Source organism: Dama dama, chromosome 20 (assembly GCF_033118175.1).
Source record: "Dama dama isolate Ldn47 chromosome 20, ASM3311817v1, whole genome shotgun sequence".
Taxonomy (NCBI): domain Eukaryota; kingdom Metazoa; phylum Chordata; class Mammalia; order Artiodactyla; family Cervidae; genus Dama; species Dama dama.
Genome location: NC_083700.1, coordinates 3,360,594 through 3,386,578, shown reverse-complemented (window position 1 = coordinate 3,386,578; position 25,985 = coordinate 3,360,594). Strand labels below are relative to the sequence as shown.

Below are 25,985 nucleotides of genomic sequence, written 5' to 3'. Positions count from 1 at the left end.
TCCAGAGCAGGAAGAAGAAATTGGAGGTTTGCTTTGGACCCTGCCCGCGCCCGGGACGGGCCAATCAGTGCGGGCAGCTCTGGTTGCGCAAGCGCGCTGCCTGTAGGCCTCTGGGTCGACTCGGTGAGGCCATCCTTTAGCCACCTGTTTTAGCCACTCCTCCGGGGTCCCGGCGGTGAGAAGCCAGTAGGCGGGCTCGGGGCGGGCCGTCGCAGAGTCTCCGCCCCCACCACCTTCTCTGGGCGCGGGCCAAAGGGTGGTTCGCTGGGGGGTCAGGCTCAGCCACGGGAAGGGCAGGCACCCAGGGAGAGAGGGCGCGAGGCGTTGATACAGGGGAAAGTGACGAGCTGCCCTACATTGCCAGCCAGGGACGAGCACGCGGCCACGCTACCACCCGGCTGCCCACGATCACTCGTCCGCAGAAATGTCAGCCGCCGGCGTCCGGGGCCTGCGGGCCACCTACCACCGGGTCCTTGATAGAGTGGAGCTCCTGCTGCCTGAAAAATTGAGGCCGCTGTACAACCACCCGGCAGGTAATGAACCCAGAGAGGCTCCCACCGAGACCTCCCTTCCTGTCCCTTTCCTCCCGTTACCGATCCGCTGACAACTCTGCCGGTGGACAGTTCACCCACCGCCCCAACCCCTGGTCCTCAAGTGAATCTGTGCACTTTCCCATGCTCCTTGCTTTTCACAGTTTCTTTTCCAACATGTCTAAAACTCGTGATTTTCAAGTCTGCGCCCTTTGCGACCTTTGTTGCACTGCTTCTCTTAGGCACCACTCAGATCCGGACCAGGCCTCTCGGTTTGACCCTTCTCCGTTTCTGCGGCCAGGAAAGGGTCTGGGCCACCAGGAGACCTCATTCTCTCCCCTTTCCTTCCATGAGTAGTGATATATTGACCCACGCGCAGAAGAGCTGTCTTACCGCCCGAGTGTTTGGAGTAAAGGTCATACTTCCTTCAGCTCCAGCTGACAGGCCTGCAGAAGCCTTAGCCAGTTTCTGAGTCAGTGTCATTCCTAGGTCTAGTTTGTTTAAGTCTATACTAAATTACTACTGAACAAGCTCCTTCTGAACCTTTTTGTGTTGACAGACCTGGACTTAAATTCGGCTCTGCTGCTAATTGTAGATGTGACCTTGGGTAAAATCCTAGATCTTAATTTCTGTGAAATGTGGTCGATGTGAAAGTTAAAGATAACATATGTGTTTGATTCTTCGTAAACGCTCAATAAATATCAGCTCTCTCTTTAACCTATTGGAAAACAGCGTTCTTGTAGTTGAAAAAATAATTCTGTAAGAAACTGGAAGATCCCAGTGCCTCCAACTCTTTATTTTAAGGTCTAAAATCCTGTTACCTCTTATATAAACGTTAGTAATAGTACTTACTTGTCTGGGAAATCAAACCAGATACATTCTGAAGTCACTTTCAAGCCGAAGACTTAGCAAAGGAGAAAGTGTGTTATAAATAGAAAGATTGAAGTGCAACCCCCCTGTGGCCCTTTTCTCTACATAGTTAAATCTATCTCTGCAGTTGGTGTCATTAGGAAAGTGGTATATCTCCCCACATAGCTGACTATGAAGCAGCTCTTGGGAATCTAAGATGATTACTAAATCTGATTTCCAAGTTTGATAATGGATTAATCTGTGTCTTGGAATTATGCTTTAGTATAATATTATTTATTGCAGTAGTTTATCCTTTATAAAACTGACCTTTAAGGAGAGATTTTTATTAATGAAGAAGATTAGTTTATCTGCTTTTTGGTTCTTTAAGACACAGTTTTTGAAATTGTCCTCTGTTTTATGGCAGAGATTTTCAGGAGGAAGAGTTGAGCAATGCTTCTGTAATAATCTGGGCTTTTTCTTTCTTTTTTTTTTTTTTCATTTTTTGGCCGCACTGTGTGGCATGATTATGGCCTGCATGATTTTGGCCAACTGTTTGGCATGTGGGGGATCTTAGTTCCCCAACCAGGAACTGAATGCTCAATCCCTGCATTGGAAGCTCCAAGTTTTAACCACTGGGCCACCAGGGAAGTCCCTCGGCTTTAGTCTCAACTGAATTCTTGTGGTCAATGCTGACCCTCTTAAGCTTTGTATTTGGTCTGTAGGATAAAGACAGACTAGAGGAGGAACAGTTTTAAACTACTTTAAAACAGAACTGGAGGGCAGTTTTATAGTGATCTTTTCCAGGGTCTTGGCTTTAACCACTTATAGTCATTGTTTATAATAGTTTATTCAACTTTTAGAATGAAGGAGAATTATCTTTCTTTTGAGATTGGTTTGTAGATCATGTACTTTATCTAGATACTCTTGGAGTAGTTCAGTTATTGTAACCCTTTTCTCAGTGTGATGGAAGGAGCTAGACTTTGAAGCCAGATTGACCAGTGTGACCTTGATCTTAAATCCCCTAACCTTTAGCTCTAATATATAAAATGGGAATAATAATTATCTCCAAAATAATGGACATGAATTTGAGCAAGCTTCGGTAGTTGACGATAGACAGGGAAGCCTGGCGTGCTGCAGTCCATGGGGTCACAAAGAGTAGAACTCGACTGGACTAAACTGAACCGAACTGAATTATCACCATTTAAGGATTGTTGTGAAAGTTAAGTGATGTACTGTCTGTAAAATGTAGCTATGTTTGCACATAGACTTTCAACAAATGTTAGTGTTAGTTCTCTCTTATTTACTAATATACGGAGTAAGAATACCCATCACTGCAAAATTGTGATTAGAAAGTTGTAGGCACACCAATGCAGAAGTGAAGAAACATGAAAAATATAACTTGTTGATTGTCACAAGTATTGAATAAAATCTGAAGAAATTATTGTTCTAAGACTTAACAGGGAATATTCAAGGTTTTTGTGTACTAGTTTACATTATAGTGTGTTTTTGAATCATTAAATGATATATCTAATCATCATTAGACTGGATTCACATATTGGAGGTTTTCACAGTAATATGCAAGGCTGGGTTCTAAATTTTTGAGATTTAATCGTATCATTAACAAATATGTCTAGACAAGTCACAAGAATATGTCTTTATATAAATATTTATTAGACTTAGAATATTGCATTATATATATATATAGTTAGACCTGTGGTCTTCATCATTCATTTATCTACATATTGTCTGTGGCACATAATCATCTACTTCTTTAGAGTAAGAATAGAGTTCTATCCAAATATGTGTCCTGGCAAGTTCAGTTCTCAGTCCCCCCACCGTCTCCTGACTGTCAAAGTATGCTGTCCAGAGTTTACTGTAAAAATCATGCTGCTCAATGTTTACTTAAAAGCTTCGTTTTGGGAAAAAAAAAAATTATTAGTGGAAAAGTATCTTTCATTTGTATTTATGAGCTCCAGAATGGGGTGAACTGTCCCAAAGGATGCACAAAATGAAACTTTGGAATATAGGAAGAAAACAGTAGAACTTCTGTTACTACTTACTTTATCTTTTTAAAGTTTCCATTTTGTGTATATTTTATAATATATAATGTATTAGTGCACATTTACATATATGTGTCTGTGTAAATAGACAGGCCCTTTCTTAGGATGGTTCAACTTAAGATTTTTCAACTCTACACGATGGCTCAAAAGCAGTATAAATTCAGTAGAAATCCAAATTTTGATCTCTTCCTGGGCTAGCGATATGTGGTACAGTGCCCTTACAGGTGGCAGCAACAAAGTACAGCTCCCAGTCGACCATAGAGTAAACAACCAATGCCTCTTCTCTGCACCCGTATAACCATTCGTTTTTCATTTTCAGTACGTGTGTGCTGTGTTCTTGGTCTCTCAGTCGTGTCTCTTTGTGACCGCGTGGCTCTTCTGTTCATGAAGTGGGCTGCCAAGATCTCCTCCAGGAGATCTTCCCTACCCAAGCATTGAACCTGCATTTCCTGTGTCTCCTGCATTGGCAGGCAGATTCTTTACCACTGTGCCACCTGGGAAGCCCCAGTGTTCAATAAATTGCATGAGATATTCAACAATTTATTATAAGCTTTATTTATTTATTATATATTAATAATTTATTATAAATAAAATATAAACAATTTATTATAAATATTATTATAAATAAAAACAATTTATTATAAATAAATTATATATTAACAATTTATTATAAATAAGCTTATTATAAATAAGATGATTTTGCCCAATTTAAGGGTAGGTTAGCTAAGCTAGGTGTATTAAATAAATTTTCAATTTATGATATTTTCAACTTTCAATGGGTTTATTGGGGTTTAACCCCATCATAAATTGAGGAAAATCTGTACACACCTGAATTCCGTGGAGTCAACATGTATATGTAAATTGTATATAGAGGGTATATGCTCACGTATTTTTTAAACTGATGGGGCAGTATGTTCAAAAGAAGTTAGGAAACGACTTCTTTGGCGGCCCAGTGGTTCAGAATCCACCTACCAATGCACAAGTTCAGTCCCTGCTCCAGGAAGATCCCACATGCCTTGGGACAACTGAACCCACGCACCACACCTACTGTACAGCTCTAGAGCCTATGCTTCGCAACTAGAGAGTAGCCCCCGCTCACCTCAGCTGGAGAAAGCCTGCATGCAATGAAGACCCAGTGCAGCCGTAAATAAATAAATTTGTAAAAATTTAAAAAAAGTTAGGAGACCACAGCTCTAAAGAGTTATACCTTAGAAATTACCGGGTTAGGATTCTGAACTTTCACTGCTATGGCCCAGGTTCAGTCCCTGCTTGGGGAACTAAGATCCCACAAGCGGTGAGGTGCAGCCAAAAAAAAAAAGTTATATCTCAATAAAACTGGGGGGGGAAATTAAATGAGAAATTAATAAAAATAAAAACTATCCTTCAGTTAAGTCAGCACAGAAAATAACTATCTTAACCATATAATTTTTGCTTACCATAGCTTTGCTTATAATGAGTTATATTTTGGCTTAAGTGGAAGAACTTTTGGAAAAATATTTCTGCAAAATGTGTTGCTGTGTTTAGCTTACTATTGCTAAGAATATTCTTTACATTGCATGATGTTCTCTCTGTGAAGGCTGATGAGAAAAGTTACGTTAAGGTGTTCACAACAGGAATATTTGCTTTTTCCTAGACCAGAGAATTAGTTTTTCCTTTTTATCTTATAGACCTAGAGAGTATTTTTAAAATAAAAACATACTAAATGAACTATTATTAGCAGTGTTTAATATATATTATGATTAAATATACCGTAAATATGTAAGTATACATATTTATTATAGTACTAACTTCTATTAGCTTAAAATTAAGGAATGAGAACCAAAAGGGAAAGTTGGGATTTCAAATGTTTAAGTCATTGATGTCAAATAGAATATCTTTAAACTAGTTAGCTCCAATAAAGTTGAATTATTTAATATTTATTGAGGGCCTACTGTATATTGGATACTGTTTTGGCATTTGAGTTATTTTAATGAATAAAATAAAAATCCCTAGCCACAGAGATTTTGTATCCTCAGAAGAGATCATAAAAGTAATACAATCCTTGCTGTAATTGTTAGTTTGACACTTAAGATAACTTTTGATTTTAAACTAATTTTAAGAAGTTAAGATTGTTTATGCCTCATCTAATTTGATTCATTAGATACACTAAAGGAGAAGCAAAGCCCTTAGAGAAGCTATAAATAGTTATATACATGTTACTGTTTATAAAATAGATAACCAAATGTATAGCACAGGGAACTATACTCAATATTTTGTAGTAACCTATAAGGGAAAACAATCTGGAAAAGTGTTTACATATATATATAAATCAATGAATCACCTTGCTGCACACCTGAGGTTAACACAACATTATAAATCAATTGTACATCAATAAGTAATAGTTTATTATTTCTCAGACGTAATAATTTTGGCTATAAAAGATGGAAATATGTTTAAAGTATGGTATGGCAAAGTAGAGAGACGGCTGGGATCAAAGAAGCCTGCATTCTGGTTCTTACTCTATCTGGAACTATCTGAATATGAGACAAATTAACTTTGAAGAAATGCCTTTTCTTTTCCATCTATAAAAATAAGAGGGTTTGTATTTTTTTTTTTTTTTTTTTTTTTGAGGGTTTGTATTTTCTTTAAGGTCCTTTCCAACTGTAACAGTTTACAATTTGGTATTTCTGCTGTGACTTTTCTTAGTTTCAGAGGCTCCAGGAAATTCATCAGGGAAGACTATATAATTATTGTTAGTTTAGGTTTTAGGCATCTAAATTTTTATCCTTGCTGTGCTATGTACTTTATATAAGTAATTTTACCTTTCTTGACCTCATATACCTGGCTTATAAGATGAATGCTTGAACTAGATAATTTAAACAATCTTTCTAAATCTAGAAGTCATTGAGTCTGTTGTTGAAGAAATATATAAATTTAAAATGTATCAACCCTAAAATGCATATTACCTATCATAGTTAGTCACTTCACCTGTTATTTTCTTTGGCATTTTCACCAAAGCCTGTTTTCATTCAACATTTTAAAAATCATTATTCACCCATGATGCTCTGGGTACTATTTCAGTAAGCTCTTTCCAAGGCCTTACAGAAGATAGACAGATTGCTTAACTCTGAAATGGTAGCCCCATCATGTTCTCCATGTGAAATCAGAACTAGGTTTAGTACAAATAAAAATGAGTAATTTTTGACAGTCAGTATCTGTGTCAAAGAATAATAACCTGTATGAATTCTAAGAATTTGTAAGTAGCTGGTTCCATGATAGCAAAAAGGTGGACTTGATTGACACAAGGAACCTCAGAGGAACGTTCAGGGATGTTGGAAGCAATAAACTGTAAAGAAATGGTATGAAAGGATCTAGGTGGGGTAGTGGATGGCTTTCAATAAGAATTTTATTTTCAACATTGGGAGCAGCTCTATTCAATATTTGTATATGTGTATATTTGCATGTGTGTAAAAGTTACTTATTCTGTTCCAGGAAGGAAATCTTTCCCTAGGAAGAGAATTATACAATAAAGAACATTCTTTCTGGGTAGAATTTATGAAGTATTTCATTAGCAGAAATTCTTCTCAGATAAGGAAATTAGGAAATAAAATTAGCAATATGTCATTGTTTTATTAACAAGTTCATCAAGGCAACTAGATTTGTTAATTTGTTTGAAAATATATGTCTCTTACATATTTGGTTGTATTATTCTCTTGCAGAATTCCTCAAATTCTTCCATAAAAATTTGAACTTTAAAGAACATCAGTTGCACTTTAAAAATCAGACAAACATTTAACAACACAAGAGAAAATGACCATTATATTATTCTTTGTATTTTTTTTGTTATGCTTAAAAATAGTTCATAGTTTTACAGTAAATCCTTGTTGCGGCTCTAGTTTATATATAATAGTTTGTATCTGTTAATCCTATACTCCTAATTTGTCCCTCCCCACCTTCCTTTTCCCCTTTTGTAACCATACATTTGTTTTACATTATAGTTTTACACTATGGTTTTAAGTAGTCAGCATTTGACATCTTTTTCAACTTTCAAAAGTGGACTTGTAAGAAACAAGATGAAAATGTATTCTTAGGTAATTGTTTGTCTAAAAGAATGTACGTTTACATCTGATGGGAATACATTTTTCTCATCTTAGACTTTAGGTTAAATTTCTTAAAAGCTGCTTTTTATTCAGTATATTTTCAGCCATTTAAAATTTCTGCCTAATCAAGTTTTTTCATTCATCATAATGATTGTTAGCTAGATACTCTAGTTATGCTTATCTTGATTTTAAGGTATTATAATCACTTCCGGTATCATGATTATTTAATGACTTTATTATTTATTATTTATTTATTATTCTCTTCAGAGAGAACAGCTGTGTCATTGTAGAACATAAACCAGTTTTTCCCAGACCTAGGAAAGATAGTGTAACATTGTATTCTCACTGTTTGAGTGGTACCTGTTTGCAAAACATTTTTGTCTAATCTTCATGTTTTAGGTAAATAGCAAGGATCTATTTTATACTTCAAGGACCAACTGTGAAAGTGAAAGTCACTCAGTCGTGTCCGACCACAGAGTCCATGGAATTCTCCAGGCCAGAATACTGGAGTGGGTAGCCTATCCCTTCTCCAAATCCCAACCCAGGGATGGAACCCAGGTCTCTCACACTGCAGGCAGATTTTTTACTAGCTGAGCCGCCAGGGGAGCAAAGCTTTCACTTTCACATATTCAACATCTTGTAATAACCTGTAATGGGAAAGAATCTAAAAAAGAAAAAAAAGTTTTTATATATACATTTATATATGTATAACTGAATCACTTTGCTGTACCCCTGAGACTAACACAACATTGTAAATCCACCATACTTCAATAAAAAATGTTTTAACTTGTTTCATGTTTTAAATGTCAAAATCAGTTGGCATGTTTCCTCATTACTATTTTCATTATTGATTGACTGCTGTTTTTAAGAAAATAGCCTCTATACCTAAATTAATACATGTCTACATTTATTTGACTTCTTTACTTTTAAGGTAGAAAATGGCTACTTAAAAGTGGAAGGATAAAATAAAATAAGTTTTCTTTGAAAATTTTTGTTTACTTATTGTATGATCATGGGTATTGCTATTGCCCCCTTTTTCTTAAACAATGAAGAAAACACTACTTGTTGTTTGCACTTACACATCTCTAATTATTTATGTCAGTTGTTAGCATCCTCTAATATTTCAGAAAAATTAGAAATTTAGAATGTCTTATTATTACTATATATATATATATGCTACTTATGTTTTTAAATTCAGTGCTTAGCCGTCATTAAACTAATTTAGGCTTTGTTTTGTAGTTTAAAATTATTCCTTAAATAAAATATCTAAACTTCTTTTGGCCTTTGTTCTAGCAACAGTAATTTACTGTTTGAAGTTTTTGTTTGGTTTGGTTATGTGGGAGAAGGGCAATTGATATTTTAAAACCACCACCAAGCACAGGGCAGTAGAGTAAATCAGTTACCAGGCAAAGCTACTGAAAAGCTTGACTGTTCATTAACCCTGAAGGGTCAACCATTTCAGCTCGTAAAGAAACTAGAACCCTAGAGGAAACAGTTTTGGGGGTGATAGAAGAGGAAGCATCAGTTTTGAAAAAGAAGAGTGGAGCCTGTTTGGGAATCCAAAGCCAGAGACTAAAACAATGTATTGGCTTATCCTTGAGTGATGAAGCCAAGCTTCACGCAGGGATAAAAAATAAACTTGGTAATTGATACGGCATATGACCCTGAGACTTTGTAAATGACAAAGAAAAATAAACCAAGTGTGATGATAGGAATCTCAGAAACTCAAGCTAAATAAAGTAACCAGAGAGTTTGAAAAGATTGACTTATAGGATTAGTACATTATGGCATCAGACTCATGGAAAGAATTTTCAAGAGCCAAAAAGGGGAGTATAGTGGTGTAACAGTAGCGTAACTAATGAGTCACAGTCTAGTACAGCCCTGATGTAAAGAGAGCCTGGTGTCCTGGAGTTCATCCTTGAAGATGCGGCAGTATCAAGGCAAGTATTCAAATTTCCTAAAATTTGAATATCTGATTAGCATCTCTCCTGGATATGGTTCATCCAGTTAAATTCTGTTCAAAAATATTTGTCTAGGAAAACTAAGAAACAGTCTTTAACTTCAGGACTTTGTCCAATTAAAGTAACGGTTGCATAAATAGTCCAGTTTAATTGTTATGTGCAGAAAACAATAGAAGAATAGACAGGCTGCCCCTTTGAGAGTTCGGAGAAGGAGCATTTAATCTAGTCCTTGAGGAGACAAAACCTACAATGAGTTTTAGAAGGATGTTGGAGTTAGCCAGATGAAGACAAGGCCAAATATTGAGAGGAGATAGTATGAACTAAGATTTAGAACCATGAAACAGCATGAAACTAGTTGCATGTTTGCCTAGCTTGTCAGTCCACCTAGACCAAGGTTTCCTAACCTTGCACAATAGATATTTTGGGGGCTGGATTATTGTTGTAGGGGGTTGTCCTTTGCATTGTCAACGTCTCCTGAGGAGCAAAATCACCTCTGGTTGAGAACAAGTGACCTGGGCTAAAATCTAATTAACTTAGGCTTCCCTGGTGGCTCAGGAGTAAAGAATCTGCCTACCAATGCAGGAGATGTGGGCTCGACCCCTGGGCTGAGAAAATTCCCTGGAGAAGGGAATAGCAACCCACTCCAGTATTCTTGCCTGGGAAATCCCATGGACAGAGGAGCCTGGCGACTACAGTCCATGAGGTCACAAAGAGTCAGACATGACTTAACGACTAAACAACAACAAGTTCGGATTAGGAATTTATATTTTGAAACTCCATGCCTTCATGTTTTCTATCCTTGAAACATTTCTTTTGAAATGCCAACCTAATCGACTAAAGATTTCCCCATCTTGTTCAAATATTGAGGAGAGGGAATCACCATGTGCCAGAGTTCTAGAAGTGCAATAATGGCTGTGATCAGAACAGTACAAAATTTAGGACACTGGATTAAAGATTAATAACTCAGGAATTAAATATAGATTTTCACTCAGTTAAAAGAACATTAAAATTTAGAATTCCTTAATAGTTTTAATTCTCCCAGCAACCATTTCAGTACTGTCTAGATTTGCTCTAATTTAAAATATAGAAAACTATAGTACATAGTCAAGCATAAAAATGACTAACTGTCATATGTATGTAAGAAGATGAATATTAAAAAAAAAAAAAAAGATGAATAATTGTTTTGGGCCATAAGGAAAGACAGGGGCTATGCCATGATACTCTAGTGTTCGAAGAATTATTAAAGATGGTATCCAGCTCCCTGAAGATTGAGAAAATAAGATAAATTACAGAGGAACTTTAGGATTAAGTTCAAATGTTCTAGGAGCAAGAGGGGAAGGCCCCTAGCCATCCCAGCTCAGCAGGAAATAGCCAGAGAGACCTTGACACCCCTATTCCCAAAGAATTGGGCCTCCCATCTTTTGAGGGGGGAACGTTAGAAAGTTAGAATAGGGAAAAGGAGCCTAAAATGGTGGTGGCTAAAAGACAAAGGAAAAAGCCTGCAAAAACAGAACAACGGAAAATCCACTGACACAGTGAGAACTTCAGGTGAAGTTCTTAGCCAGCCCAATTTGCCTAGGGCAGGCTCAAGGCAGGGAGGAGACAAACATATAAAAGGAGGAGGTCAAAGAGGGATTGAGGCCTCTCCTTTTGGGCTGACCCGCCCTCAGGCCTAGAGGGTGTACTATCCTTTGCTTGCCGATAAAACTGAGTTGTAACTGGAAAAAAAAAATGTTCTAGGGAATCAATAAGCTTACTTAGAAACTCATATGTATAAGCCAGACTTATCAATATAAGTAAATACAGAGCTAATTACAGTAGATTATTAGTAAAATATTAGCAATAGTACATCTGATTTTTAAATCCGTTGTATTTAAACCACATTGAACAATGTGAATTAGTTTGAGAGGACTACAAAACTATACCAAGGAGATGTTGAATAGTGGCATAGTCCAAACTGTAACATTACAATCACTTAGTATTGCTAAAGGTGAGCAATAGTTTATACTGTTTGATACTTTTTTAGAACTAATTAATAAGCAAAAGTTACACAAGGATCAGATACCATTTTTTATATTTTTCAAATTTCTCTCCTTATTGTTAACATTAACCAACTACTTTTGATAGTAGTTCAGCCAAAATGCATCCAAAAAAGAAGTATTATCACTGCTTTAATTTTCACTTTTGAGTGGTAGTATTATATAACTGAAAATAGAGTGGTTTTGATGAAAAGCACTTGAGAATTGTTTCCCTAAAATGTTTTTATACAGCTTACAGATATGATTTTACTTAACCTGCCTGTGCTTAAGTTATGAAAAACCAGCTCTGTGTTTTATTTGCCAATGTATCCCTAGTGCCTAGGGGACTATAAAGCATGAAGTAATTACTATGAGTGAATGAATGAATGTATGATCTCTGCAACAAACTGAAGCCACGACTGCAACTAAATCTTAGCTTAAATCCCGGCTTTTTCTTTTTTTAGCTCCGTGCTTTTTCAGTTTCACTATTTGTTATTTTTAAATAATAGGTTTAATTCAATTTTACCTTTTAAATGTTACTTATGTATGTGATTGGAAACATTTCTTTATTAATGACAGTGAATATTCACCTTGTTATTGTTGTTCAGTTGCTCAGTCATGTCCAACTCTTTGTGACCACATGGACTGCAGCACACCAGTCTTCCCTGTCCTTCACCATCTCCTGGAATGTGCTCAAACCCATGTCCATCGAGTCGGTGATGCCATCCAGCCATCTCATCCTCTGTCGTCCCCTTCTCCTCCTGCCCTCGGTCTTTCCCAGCATCAGGGTCTTTTCCAATAAGTCAGTTCTTTGCATCAGGTAGCTGAAGTGTTGGAGCTTCAGCTTCAGCATCAGTCCTTCCAGTGAATATTCAGGGTTGATTTCCTTTGGGATGGACTGGTTTGATCTCCTTGCTGCCCATGGGGCTCTCAAGAGTTCTCCAGCAACACAGTTTGAAAGCATCAGTTCTTCGGTGTTCAGCCTTCTTTATGGTCCTACACTCACATCCATAGCTGACTACTAGAAAAACCATAGCTTTGACTGTGTGGACCTTTGTTGGCAAAGTAATGTCTCTGCTTTTGAATACACTGTCTAGGTTTGTCATAGCTTTTCTACAAGGAGTGTCTTTTGATTTCATGGCTGCGGTCACTGTCCACAGTGACTTTTGGAGCTCCAAAAGACAAAGTCTGTCACTGTTTCCATTGTTTCCCCATCTATTTGCCACGAAGGGATGGGACCAGATGCGATGATCTTATTTTTTTCAATGCTGAAATTTAAACCAGATTTTAGACTCTCCTCTTTCACCTTCATCAAGAGGCTTCTTAGTTCCTCTTCACTTTCTGCCATAAGAGTGGTGTCATCTGCATATCTGAGGTTATTGATGTTTCTCTTGGCAATCTTGATTCCAGCTTGTGCTTCATCCAGCCCAGCATTTTGCATGTTGTCTCTGCACATAAGTTAAATAATCAGGGTGACAATATACAGCCTTGACGTATTCGTTTTCCAGTTTTAAACCAGTCTGTTCCAAGTCCGGTTCTAACTGTTGCTTCTTGACCTGTGTACAGGTTTCTCAGGAGGCAGGTGAGGTCGTCTGGTATTCCCATGCTTACCTACTAGGGGTAAAATTGGGAAAAAAAATCATTCTTACCTGATAGTGCTATTGAGAAATATTACTGGAGTAGATGAAGAGAAGTAAATGTGTTACATTTGGGTGATGATGCCCTTTTAGATGTGATTTATTTATTTTTACAAAGTAAAGTGGAATATTAAGGTAGAAATAATATTCATGAATATAATTAGACTTTTTAAATTTTGAATTTGCTTAAAAATCTTATGTGAAATTATGTTAAGAAATAAATGTCTTTTGTTGATCCAGTGTGTTGAGAACATTACACACCATATTAAGTGCTCTGATGTGTATTAGATTTGGCTTTTGATTTACCATGGACAAATCTGTTTTTTTCCTGTCACTGTATGCCCTGAAAGATTAAAAGAGATCTGTGATTTGGAAGAGTAAGAAGTTATGTTATTGGTTATTGGTTAAAGAGCACAAGTTTTGAGAGTTAGAACATTTAGTTTCTAGTTACAATGCTGGGCTTACTACCCGCATGACTTAAGTAGGTCATGGAACTTCTCTGAGCCTATTGGTAAAAATGAAGGATGATCTGTGAGTTTACTTCTAGCTCTGAAACAAATTGCTTATTTGTTTCTGAAATTCACAGTGCTTCTCATATCCCAGGTTATCTGGAAAACCAGAGTTGTTTTTCAAAATACTGTCACTATTTTGAAATTCAAATATATTCAAAATACTGACAGTATTTCAAAAATACTGTCAACATTTATTGAACATTTTGCATGAGGTGGATGAGTACCAGGATAACTAAAACAAGGACTTTTCCCTTTCTCAGGTGCCCTTTAAAGTTAGGTTAAATTAATTTAGGTTAGGGTCATTAATTTTTTACTAGGATATATAGAATTTTTGTAAGAACTTTTACTAGAATACATGTGGTGACATCATTTATAATAATAAATATTAATAGAATTAGTGAATATATACATATGTATATATCTACTGAGGTTTATATCACAAAAATTCCATAATTTATCATTTCCTCAAATTGAAGATTATCCTTAAATAAAATGATATTAAGTTCCATGTTCAAAGCAAAATACACTGAGAATAGTTTCCAAAACCACCTCTATTATACTTTAGCTAATTTTAATAGTTCTCAAAAATACAGAGAATTGACATGGAAATCAAAACAACTTGTATGAAAAATTGATACCATGGTGACTCTCTAAATTTTAACTTAAATACAAAGCATGCAGAAAGCACAGTAATAATTATTTGAAATTGATTCATAAATCTTTGAGTCTTTGAAATGTGATGGCTGTTTAAAAGGCATATATAAAATAGTTGGTTTATTGCTAAATTTTTCTTTCTTTTTTTTTTCCAGGTCCCAGAACAGTATTTTTCTGGGCTCCAATTATGAAATGGGTAAGTCTTGGGTTTTGGCTGACGTTACTGAAAAAGATATTCTTTAAAAGAGCTTATTAATTTGAAGTAATTTTTCTGAAGTATGTACTTTATGTATTTTTTTTTTTTGAAGGATGTACTTTAAATGTTCATGGTACAGCTTGAAATAATTTCATGCAAATACTCTCAGATGTATCATTTTTACTCTATAAGCATACTGCCTACCTGGGGTCTTTTGAATTCCTTAGATAAGGAGCCCTTTGGGGAACTTATTATCATCAAAAAGCTTATAATTATGGGCCCTAAGAACATGAAACTTCATTCTAAAATTTTGTGACTATGTAAAACATTAAATTGGTTTGAACTCCTCCCCCGCCCAAAATTAACTTTTGTTATTAACTTAGTTTGAGAACTTAAGATACTAACACCAAAACAGAGGCAAGGAAAATTAGTCTCAAAAAGTAGAAGAATTTATCCAGGATATATATATATATATATATATATATATATATATATGTTAACATTTGGTAAATGATAGAATCTGGAACTTCTGACTCCACAGTAAATGCTTTTATCCTATGCCAGAGTTTCCATTCATAAAGTTCTCATTTAGCTGAAAAGAAGTAATTGTAATGGCTATTAATAACAAATCACTGATTTTATGTTGGAAAGGCCAGTTTTGGCTTGATGCAGTGCTTCTCAAAATGTCATCCCCAGACCTGCAACCTTGGCATCATCCAGGAACATGTTAGAAACACAAATTTTCAGGCCCCATTGAAGATTTACTAAGTTTGAAACCATGGGGATGGAGCCCAGTAATTTGTGTTTTAATAATAGGCCCTATATCTGTTGCAGGAAGGGGGACCCCTTCCAGGGCCCGAAACTGGGCTCTTGTCTAACACTCGAAAATGAATTGTCCGAGGAGACACATGTGCTGACAAAGCAAGAGATTTTATTGGGAAAGGGCACCCGGGTGGAGAGCAGGAGGGCGAGGGAACCCAGGAGAACTGCTCTACCCCATGCCTCGCAGTCTCGGGTTTTATGCTGATGGAATTAGTTTCTGGGTGGTCTTTGGCCAATCATTCTAATTCAGAGTCTTTCCTGGTGGCCCATCGCTCAGCCAAGATGCATGCTAGCAAGAGGGATTCTGGGAAGTGGACGGACACGCGGTGTCTCCTTTCGACCTTTCCCCAACTCTTCCGGTTGGTGGTGGCTTATTAGGTCTGTATTCCTTATCAGGATCTCCTGTCATAAAACAACTCTTGGCAAATGGTTACTATGGTGCCTGGCCAGGGTGGGCCGTTTCAATCAGTGTGCTTCCCCTAACAGATCTACAGGCTTTCTTTTTTTATTGTAATAAAATGCACATAAAATTTAACATCTTAACCTCTTTTTTAGAGTTGAGTATATCACTATTCAACCAATCTCTAGTACTTTTCTTTTAATTTATTTTTTAATTGTAAGATCATTGTTCCACAGTATTGTGATCTAGTACTCTTGATCTTGCAGAACTAAAACTATGAACCCATTAAACCATAGCTCTTCACTTCCCTCTTCTCCAGCCCCTGGCAATTAGCATTCTACTTTCTCTGTGAATTTCTATAAATTAAATCATATAGTATTTCAGTATTTGTCTTTTTGTGCCTGGTGTTTTTCACTTAGCATAACATCCTAAGGTTTAAATGTGTCAGAATTCCCTTCCTTTTCAAGTCTGAGTAATATTTCATTGTTTGTATGTATCACATTTTGTTTTTTCAGTTTTCTGTTGATAGACACCTGGGTGTCCATACAATATCTGTTCCAGACCCTGCTTTCTGTTCTTCTGTGTATGTAACTACAAATAGAATGTTGAATCATATGGTAATTCTATATTTAATCTTTTAATGAACCGCTTAACTATTATCCACAGTGGCTGCACTGTTTTTACATTTCCACCAGCAATTCACAAGGTTTCCAGTTTCCATTCATCCCTGCCAACACTTGTTACTTTTGTTGTTGCTTTATAATACCCTTCCTAATGGGTGTGAAGTGGTGCGTTGTTTTGATGTGCTTTTAGCTGTGCTAAGCATCTTTTCATATGCTTATTGACCACTTTTACATTTTCTTTGGAAAACTATCTATTTAAACTCTTTGCCCAAGTTTTAATAAAGTTGTTTTTTTTTGTTGGGTTGTAGAATATTTTAATTCTTTTAAATGTGTAGTTTTAAATTGTTAGAACAGTTCAGAAACTCAGTTGTAAATCTAAGTAGTTGAGAATGTTAGAACTGGAATTAGCTATCCCTCAATTTTATGGCGGAGAAGGCAATGGCAACTCACTCCAGTACTCTTGCCTGGAAAATCCCATGGATGGAGGGGCCTGGTAGGCTGCAGTCCATGGGGTCGCGAAGAGTCGGACGCAACTGAGCGACTTCACTTCCACTTTTCACTTTCATGCACTGGAGAAGGAAATGGCAACCCACTCCAGTGTTCTTGCCTGGAGAATCCCAGGGACGGGGGAGCCTGGTGGGCTGCCGTCTATGGGGTCGCACAGAGTCAGACACGACTGAGGTGACTTAGCAGCAGGAGCAGCAGCAGCAATTTTATGGCCTTACGCAAGTTCTATCTGTGCCCTTTTGTCTCACCTATAAAACAGGACTAGAGTAAATTAGTGATAGGGGACTATATTTACAGAGAACTAGGGAGCAGTTCTTTTTTTAGATTTGTATATTGCAAAAAGGCTCTATCAGTTTAAAAAAGAAATTACAGAATATCAGCTTTAATGATTCTGCCCATACTCTAAGCATTTAAAAGTAGTGTAGTATTAAAAAAAAAAGTACTGTGAAAGGTATATTACTATTTCCTTCCTCTTCTCTCCTACCAACACTTAAAATTATGCATCTACAAAGTTGAATTAATTTCTGAAATATTATTTCTAGAAACATTATTTGAAAAGTAAGAATGATAAAATAGATGACTAATGAAGATCTACTGTGTAGCACAGGGAACTAGTGCATAGCAATAGGGAACTTTATTCAATGCCTTGTAATGACCCGTATGGGAAAAGTATCTAAGAAGAGTGGGTGTGCGTGTATCTATAACTGATTCACTTTGCTACACACCTGAGCTAATACAACATTGTAAATCAACTATACTCCAATAAAAAATTACCAAAAAAAAAGCTAAAAGAATGATTTACTGTATTTATAGTAAACTTGTGAGGGGTCCTCTGATCACAGATTTGCCACAATTTAGATGTTTATGTTACCAATAGCTTTGGTGGTTCTTTGATCTGGTCTATCAGTGTTTTGAAACATTAACGGTATTATATACTCATAGTGCTTTCTCCACTATCTCCTTTAAAAACTTCTATTTTAAGTTCATGTTGACATCATGCATAGTCTCCTGATGACAGCACAACCGTAGAAGCTCCTGTGTCTTGTTCTCACATAAGTTCTACATTAAGAATTTTAGACTGTGCTTCTTTAGACATTTAACTATGGTTGAATCCTTCTTAGCCACTTGTAGTTGAAATCAGATAATCATAAAGGTCAAACTGGATAATTCTAAAAAATAATACTACATACTTTTAACTATTTTAACCCTAAGACTATAAACACATATTCATTTATCCACCATTTACTATAATGCCAGGGCTTCATGTGTGGATCCACTGATTTTGAGTTCCACATCATTTATCATGGAAGAATTATGGCCACAGTGCATCCTGTATAATTTTAGTTTAGTTTTCTTTAAATCGGAGCAAGTTTATAGACTCTTTCATAATAGTCTGATAACAGAAACCTGCTAGATTTCTGTTTCCCCCCACCAATCTTTTTATATCTGTCTTGTTTACACCAAATTTGATCGCAAGTTTAACAACTTACCTTTATTCAGTCTTTCCAAAGCAATCACTTTAGTTTCATAGAAATAGCAACCCTCTTTTCGTATATCACCTGTTTACCTAGTTCATTAAATTAGATAAATTATATTAAAAAATAAAACTGTTACCGAGTCCAAGCTCGCTCTGCTCTGCTCGCTGCACAACGGGCCGGTGAATCCGAGAGACGAGGGATTGAGGCAAGGAAGCCTTTGATTGAGGAGCTGGCTGACCGAGAAGACGGCAGTCTAACGCCTCAAAATAACCATCTTATCGGGATCTGGATGCCAGGTTCTTTTATAGATCAGAGATGGGGGGAGGTGAGGAACCAAAGTAAAAAGGCCATTAATCTTGCCAATCTCCTGGAATGGCAAGCCTCAGGCAGGGGATGTGTTGATTTCTTCCCTCCTTCCGTCTACAGGTACACAGGGTTCTGAACAAAGGCACTTTATAGTCAGAGGGGCAGGATTCTGAGGCAGGCTGTTCTGTGTAATTATAATAACAAAAGCAGCAAAAAGCAAGTCAAAGAAACAGTTCCAGCATGGAGTCAGAATTGGCTTCTCTGCAACAAAACTGGTATAAACAGGTCTGAGGACAACTACAGTGACTTGATAAAAAAAAAAAAAAAACTGGTGAGAGCAAAAATGCCTGAGTACAATACAGAATAAACAGCCCAGTATACAGTCTATGGAATTCTCCAGGCCAGAATACTGGAGTGGGTAGCCTCCAGGGGTCGAGCCCAGGTCTCCCACACTGCAGGTGGATTCTTTATCAGCTGAACCACAACGAAAGCCCAAGAATACTGGAGTGGGTAGCCTATCCCGTCTCCAGGGGATCTTCCTAACCCAGGAATCAAACCAGGGTCTCCTGCATTGCGGGCAAATTCTTTACCAACTGAGCTATCAGGGAAGCCCCTTGGCTAACCTGGGGAAACTATTATGTGAAGGTCAGTTCAGAGAGCTTTTTTTTCTTTCTGCTTGTTGTCTTTTTGCACAGACTAGGTTATATTTAACTCTTGAACAGTATACCATATTGTGTAGCTAATTTTTTTTCTTTCTGTTCTTAGGAATAAGTCAAACTGTTTTAAGATTATCTATGCTGATTTTTAGTATCTAACTACTTGCTTTTCCAGCTGTAACTCCTAACATAGGCTAATTCACAGTTTAGAATCTTGAGAACTTTGCTATCTCTTAAGTGTTTGGAATTGGAATATTATATAGTGGTTTTTCATTATTTTTTACACTCCTCTAAAAGTGTTATATGAGGTTTTTTTTTTTTAACTAGAGGAGAAAATACTGGAAGAAAAGAAGGAAAAAAATGTTCCACACTTATCTGATGAGTATTTACTCCACCCAGTGGAGATAACAAGGTGCCAAAAAGAATCACACACATTTGAAAACCAGTTTTTAATTAATGGAAGCAGAGAAATAACTTGAATCTGCTAGATGCCAAACTGTCTGTATTGGATTATTTAATACATTGTCTCATATTTAATCTTCACCAGAAAAAATCTGAGATGTAAAGATACTGAGGTTCAAAGAACTAAAACTGTTGTTAAGTGACGTAGGACTCAGGATGTGAGCCCTCAGGTCTAATTTGACTTCAAAGCCTAGGCTCTTAAACACTTACATGACCCCCTTTAAAAGTCACTTTGGACCTTTCTACAATTGGTAGACCTTTCTTCCTATGTTAGGGAGTAATTTACACAATCTTTTGGTATACTCCACGCACTCTCTGACTCTACATTTCTATTATTTGAGTAAAGTTCATAATAAAGAAGAGGAACATTGACCTTCTAGCCCCTGAGGCTAGAAATACAGGAAAGAGTACAGAGACTAATATTCCCTTACCTCTGTTTCTCTAAAAATGTGAACTACTATTTGTCGTTGCTAACAGTAATATTTTCCAGACACTATGCTAACTATCTTTAAATCGTATTATCTCATTTAATAATATGTCACTCTTGCAAGGGTAGCTATTAATATCCTCATTCTATACATGAAGAATATAAGACAAGTGTCATGGGGAATTCCATGGCTGTCCAGTGGTTAGGATTCAGCGCTCCCACTGCAGGCTGCCCAAATTCAATCCCTTGTCAGGGAGCTAAGATCCAATAAGCTGTATGGCCAAAAAAAAAGAGAGAGAGAGAGAATTACATAACTTGACCAAAGTCATCAAACTAGTAAATGACAGAGATAAGTAAATTCACAATAAGATTTTCTAAGGTAATTTACATGAGATTAGAGTGGTATAGAAATTGAAAGGGCTTTTTAAAAATTCAGGAAAGGAAACTAAGTAATATAGTATTATAAACCAACTATACTTCAGTTTCAGAAGAAGACTAAAAGGTGTAACATCCAAATGCAGTGTATTCTCCTGACCTAACTACTCTAGACAAGAAAAAACAATTTTTTTAAAGATATTTTGGGACAGTTTTAATTATGTCAAAATTTAACTGTGAACTGTACATTAGACAACAGTGTCTTGTCCATGTTAAATTTTGTGATTAGATTATGGATTAAGAAAATGAGAAGATAGTCTTGTACTTAGCAAATATACACTAAAATACTAGAGAGTCAAAGGGCATGATATCTCCAACTCTTTGTAAATGGATCAGAAAATATATACATCTATATTAAGAGAGAAGATGATTTCAAGAAGAAAAGAAAAAGAACTGTGGGGGCGGGCACTCAGGACCTTTGTGAGAGAGAACGATTACTAATATGCCCTAGAAAAATGAAATGTATACTCTGAGCATAAACAAAATCATGGCTGTTACCTTCTTCCAAAAGACAATGCTAGAATATAGCCTCTAGTCTATTTGAAAAGCCACAGTGTAGTAATACATGGACCGAGTAGAATAATGATGGAAATCAGTCCCCTTCTTCCTCTATACAAGGGCAGTATTCCACCCTGCCAAAGTGGAACAAATATGCAAGAGAGAAAATGTATGTTAGGACCTTGAAGAAAAAAGTGAGAGTGATGATTTCGAGCTATTTGAGAAGAAAATCACATGACTATGGGTGAAAATTAAGAAGAAAAGTAGTGTTAGTTATGATATACCTCTACTTCCACTTCTGTATTTAAGCATTTGCCACTTTTTGAGCCAGAATCACTGCTTTCTTGAACCAATGACTTTATTAAATAAAAATCATTTTAACTGGTTTAAATTTGTGTATAAATCCACTAGTATGCATGTGTTGTATTTAGGAGGAAAAAAACTGTTTTTTAATGTGTCATGCATCTTTTAGGAACTGAATAAAACCTGAAAATGAATTTATTTATTTATTTTTGGCTTTCTTGGGTCTTCGTTGCTGCACAGGCTTTCTCTAGTTGCAGTGAGCAGTGGCTTCTTTTGTTGCAGAGCACCACCTCTAGAGCACTCAGGCTTCAGTAGCTGCAGCAGGCGGGCTCAGTAGTTGCTGAACTCGGACACTCAAACACCCAAGCTTCAATAGTTGTGGCTCTGGGCTTAGCTGCTCCTTGGCAGGTGGGATCTTCCCAGACCAGGGATCCAGCTCATGTCCTCCACATTGGCATACGTCTTCCTAACCTCTGGACCCCAAGGGAAGTCGAAAATGAATTTCTTAAGACCTTATTTTCTAATGACATGTTTAGAATTTGATTTAAAATACTTAAAGAAAAAAGGAGAAAGGGAGGAGGAAAGGTAAATATGGCAGAATCTCAATGATTATTGACTGGGTGATGGGTATATAGGGGTTCATTGTCCTAGTATCTCTTTATTTTGTGTAGGAGTGAATTTTTCATCAATAAAAATCATTCTATTGTATATTCTAATCTGTGTAGTAGAGTAGCATAACTAATACTCTATTAGGACTCATTACTCAACTTTCTGACTGATGCTGGTGGTGGAGTATGAGTAGAAGGATTCTGTAAAAGACAGTATTAAAAATATGCCAGAGAAGAAATGACCATGTATACTTTGACATTAAGGAAAAATTACCTAACCAAGAAATTTAAAATTATACCAGCTTTCTGATACTTCCACTTCTAAAAAAGAGTAACACTGAAAAAACATTTATTTCCAGGGGCTGGTGTGTGCTGGATTGGCTGACATGGCCAGACCTGCAGAAAAACTCAGCACGGCTCAATCTGCTGTTTTGATGGCTACAGGTAAATTAAATGAATATCTTCCATATAGGACATTCAATAATTAGTTTTACATCAATTTACTTGACTGTTTAACATTTGAAATACATACACACACACTCACACACAAAGAAACTAATGGTATTACCTTTAGGCAGTTATTAGACTATAGCCGAAGAAGGCAGAAGGAGGGTTATAAAAGTTTTTCTTTGATGTAATAACTGAGTGTTTTGTGTAATCCTGAGTTATACCAACTTCATTAAATCTCAGATTATAACCTTTTTCCCCTACTTTATGCTGTTGTTTTTCAGTCGCTAAGTCGTGCCTGACTCTTTGTGACCCCATGGACTGAAGCATGCCAGGCTACTCTGTTTCACTATCTCCCGGAGTTTGCTCAAACTCATGTCTATTGAGTTGGTGATGCCATCCAATCATCTCATCCTCTGTTACCCCATTCTCCTCCTGCCCTCAATCTTTCCCAGCATTAGGATCTTTTCCAGTGAGTCAGCTCTATAGCCATAGTACTGAAACTTCAGCTTTAGCGTCAGTCCTTCCAATGAATATTCTGGGTTGATTTCCTTTAGGATTGACTGGTTTGATCTTCTTGCTGTCCAAGGGACTCTCAAGAGCCTTCTCCAAAAAAAAGTCTTCTCCAGCACCACAATTTGAAAACATCAGTTCTTCAGCACTCAGCCTTCTCTATGGTCCAACTCTCATATCCATACATGACTACTGGAAAAACCATACCTTTGACTATTGTTGGCAAAGGGATGTCTCTACTTTTTAACATCCTCGCTAGGTTTGTCATAGCTTTTATTCCAAGGAACAAGCATCTATTAATTTCATGGCTGCAGTTACCATCTGCAGTGATTTTGGAGCCCAAGAAAATAAAATCTTAGTCTAATTATTTTACTCTAATGTTAAATGTTCAGATAAGATTGCAGCAATGCCTATGCTGTTTTTTAAAAATATTTTATTTCAACAGGCTTTATTTGGTCAAGATACTCACTTGTAATTATTCCAAAAAACTGGAGTCTATTTGCTGTTAATTTCTTTGTTGGGACAGCAGGAGCCTCTCAGCTCTTTCGTATTTGGAGGTAAGCTCTCCATGTTTTCGTTGTCGTTTACTCATTCAGTTGTGTCCGACTCTTTGTGACCCTGTGAACTGTAGCCCACCAGGCTCTTCTGTCCATGGGATTTCCCAGGCAAGAATACTAGAGTGGGTTGCCATTTCCTTATCCAGGGAAACTTTCCCACCCAGGAATCAAACCCGCGTCTCCTATATTGCAGGCAGATTCTTTACCACTGAGCCACCTGGGAAGCCCTTGAAACTATTTATTCAGTAATTAGTATTATTTGTCAGTGACTAGCTAACACTCTGGAATGAGCTTAGATGAAGGCTCTGACTTTGTTTGAACCATAGGACCTTCCAAAATTACACAAAAATGTTATGATCATAACAGCTTTCTTTGGCTAAAAAAATTGAATGATCTCAATAAAAAATTAGAAAACATTGAGTTATGTAATATTCCTTCTTTTCAGAAAGCATTCTATTTTGTAGTGTATAGTACATTTAATTTCATTTATCTGTGCCATACCTAGCTTTACTTGCAGCTTAATTGTGTAATCTTTTCATAATAATCTAGGACATAAACAGATAGATGAATACTCCCTTATTCTACAAATGCCTGATAACCATTTTTAGGTCTTAACTTCTATCAATATAAACTTCAGTTTGTGCAGTGATTTTATTCACAGAGTACTTTTCTCATACACCATCTTATTTTAACCTTATATTAACTCATGATAGTAAAACTATGAGAACACTTAAGTGCCACATTCAAAAATGTTATTTCTAATAGCAGAAATTCAGATACAATTTAATAAAAGGATATTTAGCCTTACAATTAAAATAGCAGATTAAGAGATTTAGTTAGAAATACAAATGTTGGGCTCTCTGGAGCACTCAGGAAAATAGGGTTTAATATTTGAAATCAGGACCTTTTGAGACGTATAGGAGGTATGATAGGCTTCATAGAATAGCTTCCTTTTTGTGCTTGTTCAGTTTTCCACTCTATTTTCAGCTGAGAAGATTAGTAAATGAAGCCCAGGGTGTTGTAAAACAGAAAGATTCTGTAGCTTTGTGGTTAATTCTTCTTTGAATTAATGAAAATTGAGAATTAATGAGAACTGAAGAAATTGTCTTAGTTTCAAAAAACTTAAATGTTACACCTCCTAAGCCAGTAGCCAGCCTGTGTCACAGAATTATATTTTTAGTGACTAGACAGGCTCATTCCCAACTGATTTTATTCTCAGGGAAGATGCTTTGTGAATATAAAATTAAAAGCTCTAGGTGACTACGTTTTGGTAAATTTTATACATATGTTCACATTTGTCATACTCTCATATAGTTCAAGAATGAAAATATTCTTACATTAAATTAATACTTTTGTATAGCAAACTGTAAGTCAGTTAAGACTTTTTGACAGTTTCAAGCCAGATTCAAATAAAATCCTTAGGTTATTCTCCTTTCTGCATATTTCTACCTATAAGCCCCTGGCAAGATTGTATTTACAACTGTATAGCCTCTTGACTAGTGAAAAAGAAGAGATGGAATATGCTTCTCATTCCCCTCTTATTATAAATATTATCTAGGGACTTCCTGGTGGTCCGGTGGTTAAGATTCCACATTTCCACTGCAGGGGGCATGGATTCTATCCCTGGTCAGGGAGTTAAGATCCCACATGCTATGCAGTGCAACCAAAAAAAGAAAAAAATTTTTTAGTTAAAAAATGAATGTGTTTATTGTGATTCATGCTTTTTTCTTTCTGTTTTCTTTATAGATATAACCAAGAACTAAAAGCTAAAGCAAACAAATAAGAGTTCCTGATCACCCTGGCAGTCTAGATATGGACATAACCACCGGGACCTAGTTTGATTTATTATTCAGTTGTTGATGAGGTGATACTAACTGTGCTAATGTTTGTAAGGCATAAAATGTAATTGGGAGATAGTATTGATACTTGATTCAACAGAAAAATAAAGCAAACTTTTAATAATATTGTCTCTTTACATACGACTTAAGGAACTTATCTGTGGATATTAGTAGCATTTTTTCTACTATTTGTCCATAATAAATCATATTGCTCATACATACCACTCACCTCCTTCTGTTCTAGTCAACCAAAGTGTGTGCATATAAGAGCACACATATTCCAGTGAGTCAAAAGATAGTTGGAAGGTTTAATAACTTAAAAGTGAAGGATGATGAAGTAGCTAATGGTAAAAGGAAACAGAGCTAAAGAGAGTAAGAAATGGGTCATGGAATATCCAGCAACATGACCTCAAACTGTCTTAACATATTTTAACTTGAACAGAAGAATAAATTTTTTTTATGTATTTGTTGTAGGAAGGGGGACCCATGGGGGCTCTTGTCTAACGCTCAGAAATGAATTGTTTGAGGAGACACGTATTGACAAAGCAAGAGATTTTATTAAGAAAGGGGCCCTTAGGCGAAGAGCAGGAGGACTCTGCTACGTGACTG

General features: G+C 36.5%; 1 protein-coding gene across 1 annotated transcript; it reads left to right on the top strand.

Annotated features, from left to right (window-relative positions):
- The first annotated feature begins 241 nt into the window (after positions 1-241).
- On the top strand, positions 242-25,500 carry MPC2 (mitochondrial pyruvate carrier 2). Its single transcript, XM_061120202.1, has 5 exons — positions 242-533; positions 14,456-14,496; positions 22,381-22,465; positions 23,427-23,538; positions 25,285-25,500. The coding sequence occupies exons 1-5, from the start codon at positions 425-427 to the stop codon at positions 25,319-25,321; spliced, it is 384 nt and encodes a 127-aa protein (XP_060976185.1). The 5' UTR covers positions 242-424; the 3' UTR covers positions 25,322-25,500.
- The last annotated feature ends 485 nt before the right edge of the window (positions 25,501-25,985 follow it).

What these genes read in the sequence shown, in the direction of transcription:
- MPC2 (XM_061120202.1), top strand. Translation starts at nt 425, where the DNA reads ATGTCAGCCGCCGGCGTCCGGGGCCTGCGGGCCACCTACCACCGGGTC. An exon ending in GCTGTACAACCACCCGGCAG is followed by an intron (nt 534 to 14,455) that starts GTAATGAACCCA and finishes TTTTTTTTCCAG; the next exon opens with GTCCCAGAACAGTATTTTTC. An exon ending in TGCTGTTTTGATGGCTACAG is followed by an intron (nt 22,466 to 23,426) that starts GTAAATTAAATG and finishes TTATTTCAACAG; the next exon opens with GCTTTATTTGGTCAAGATAC.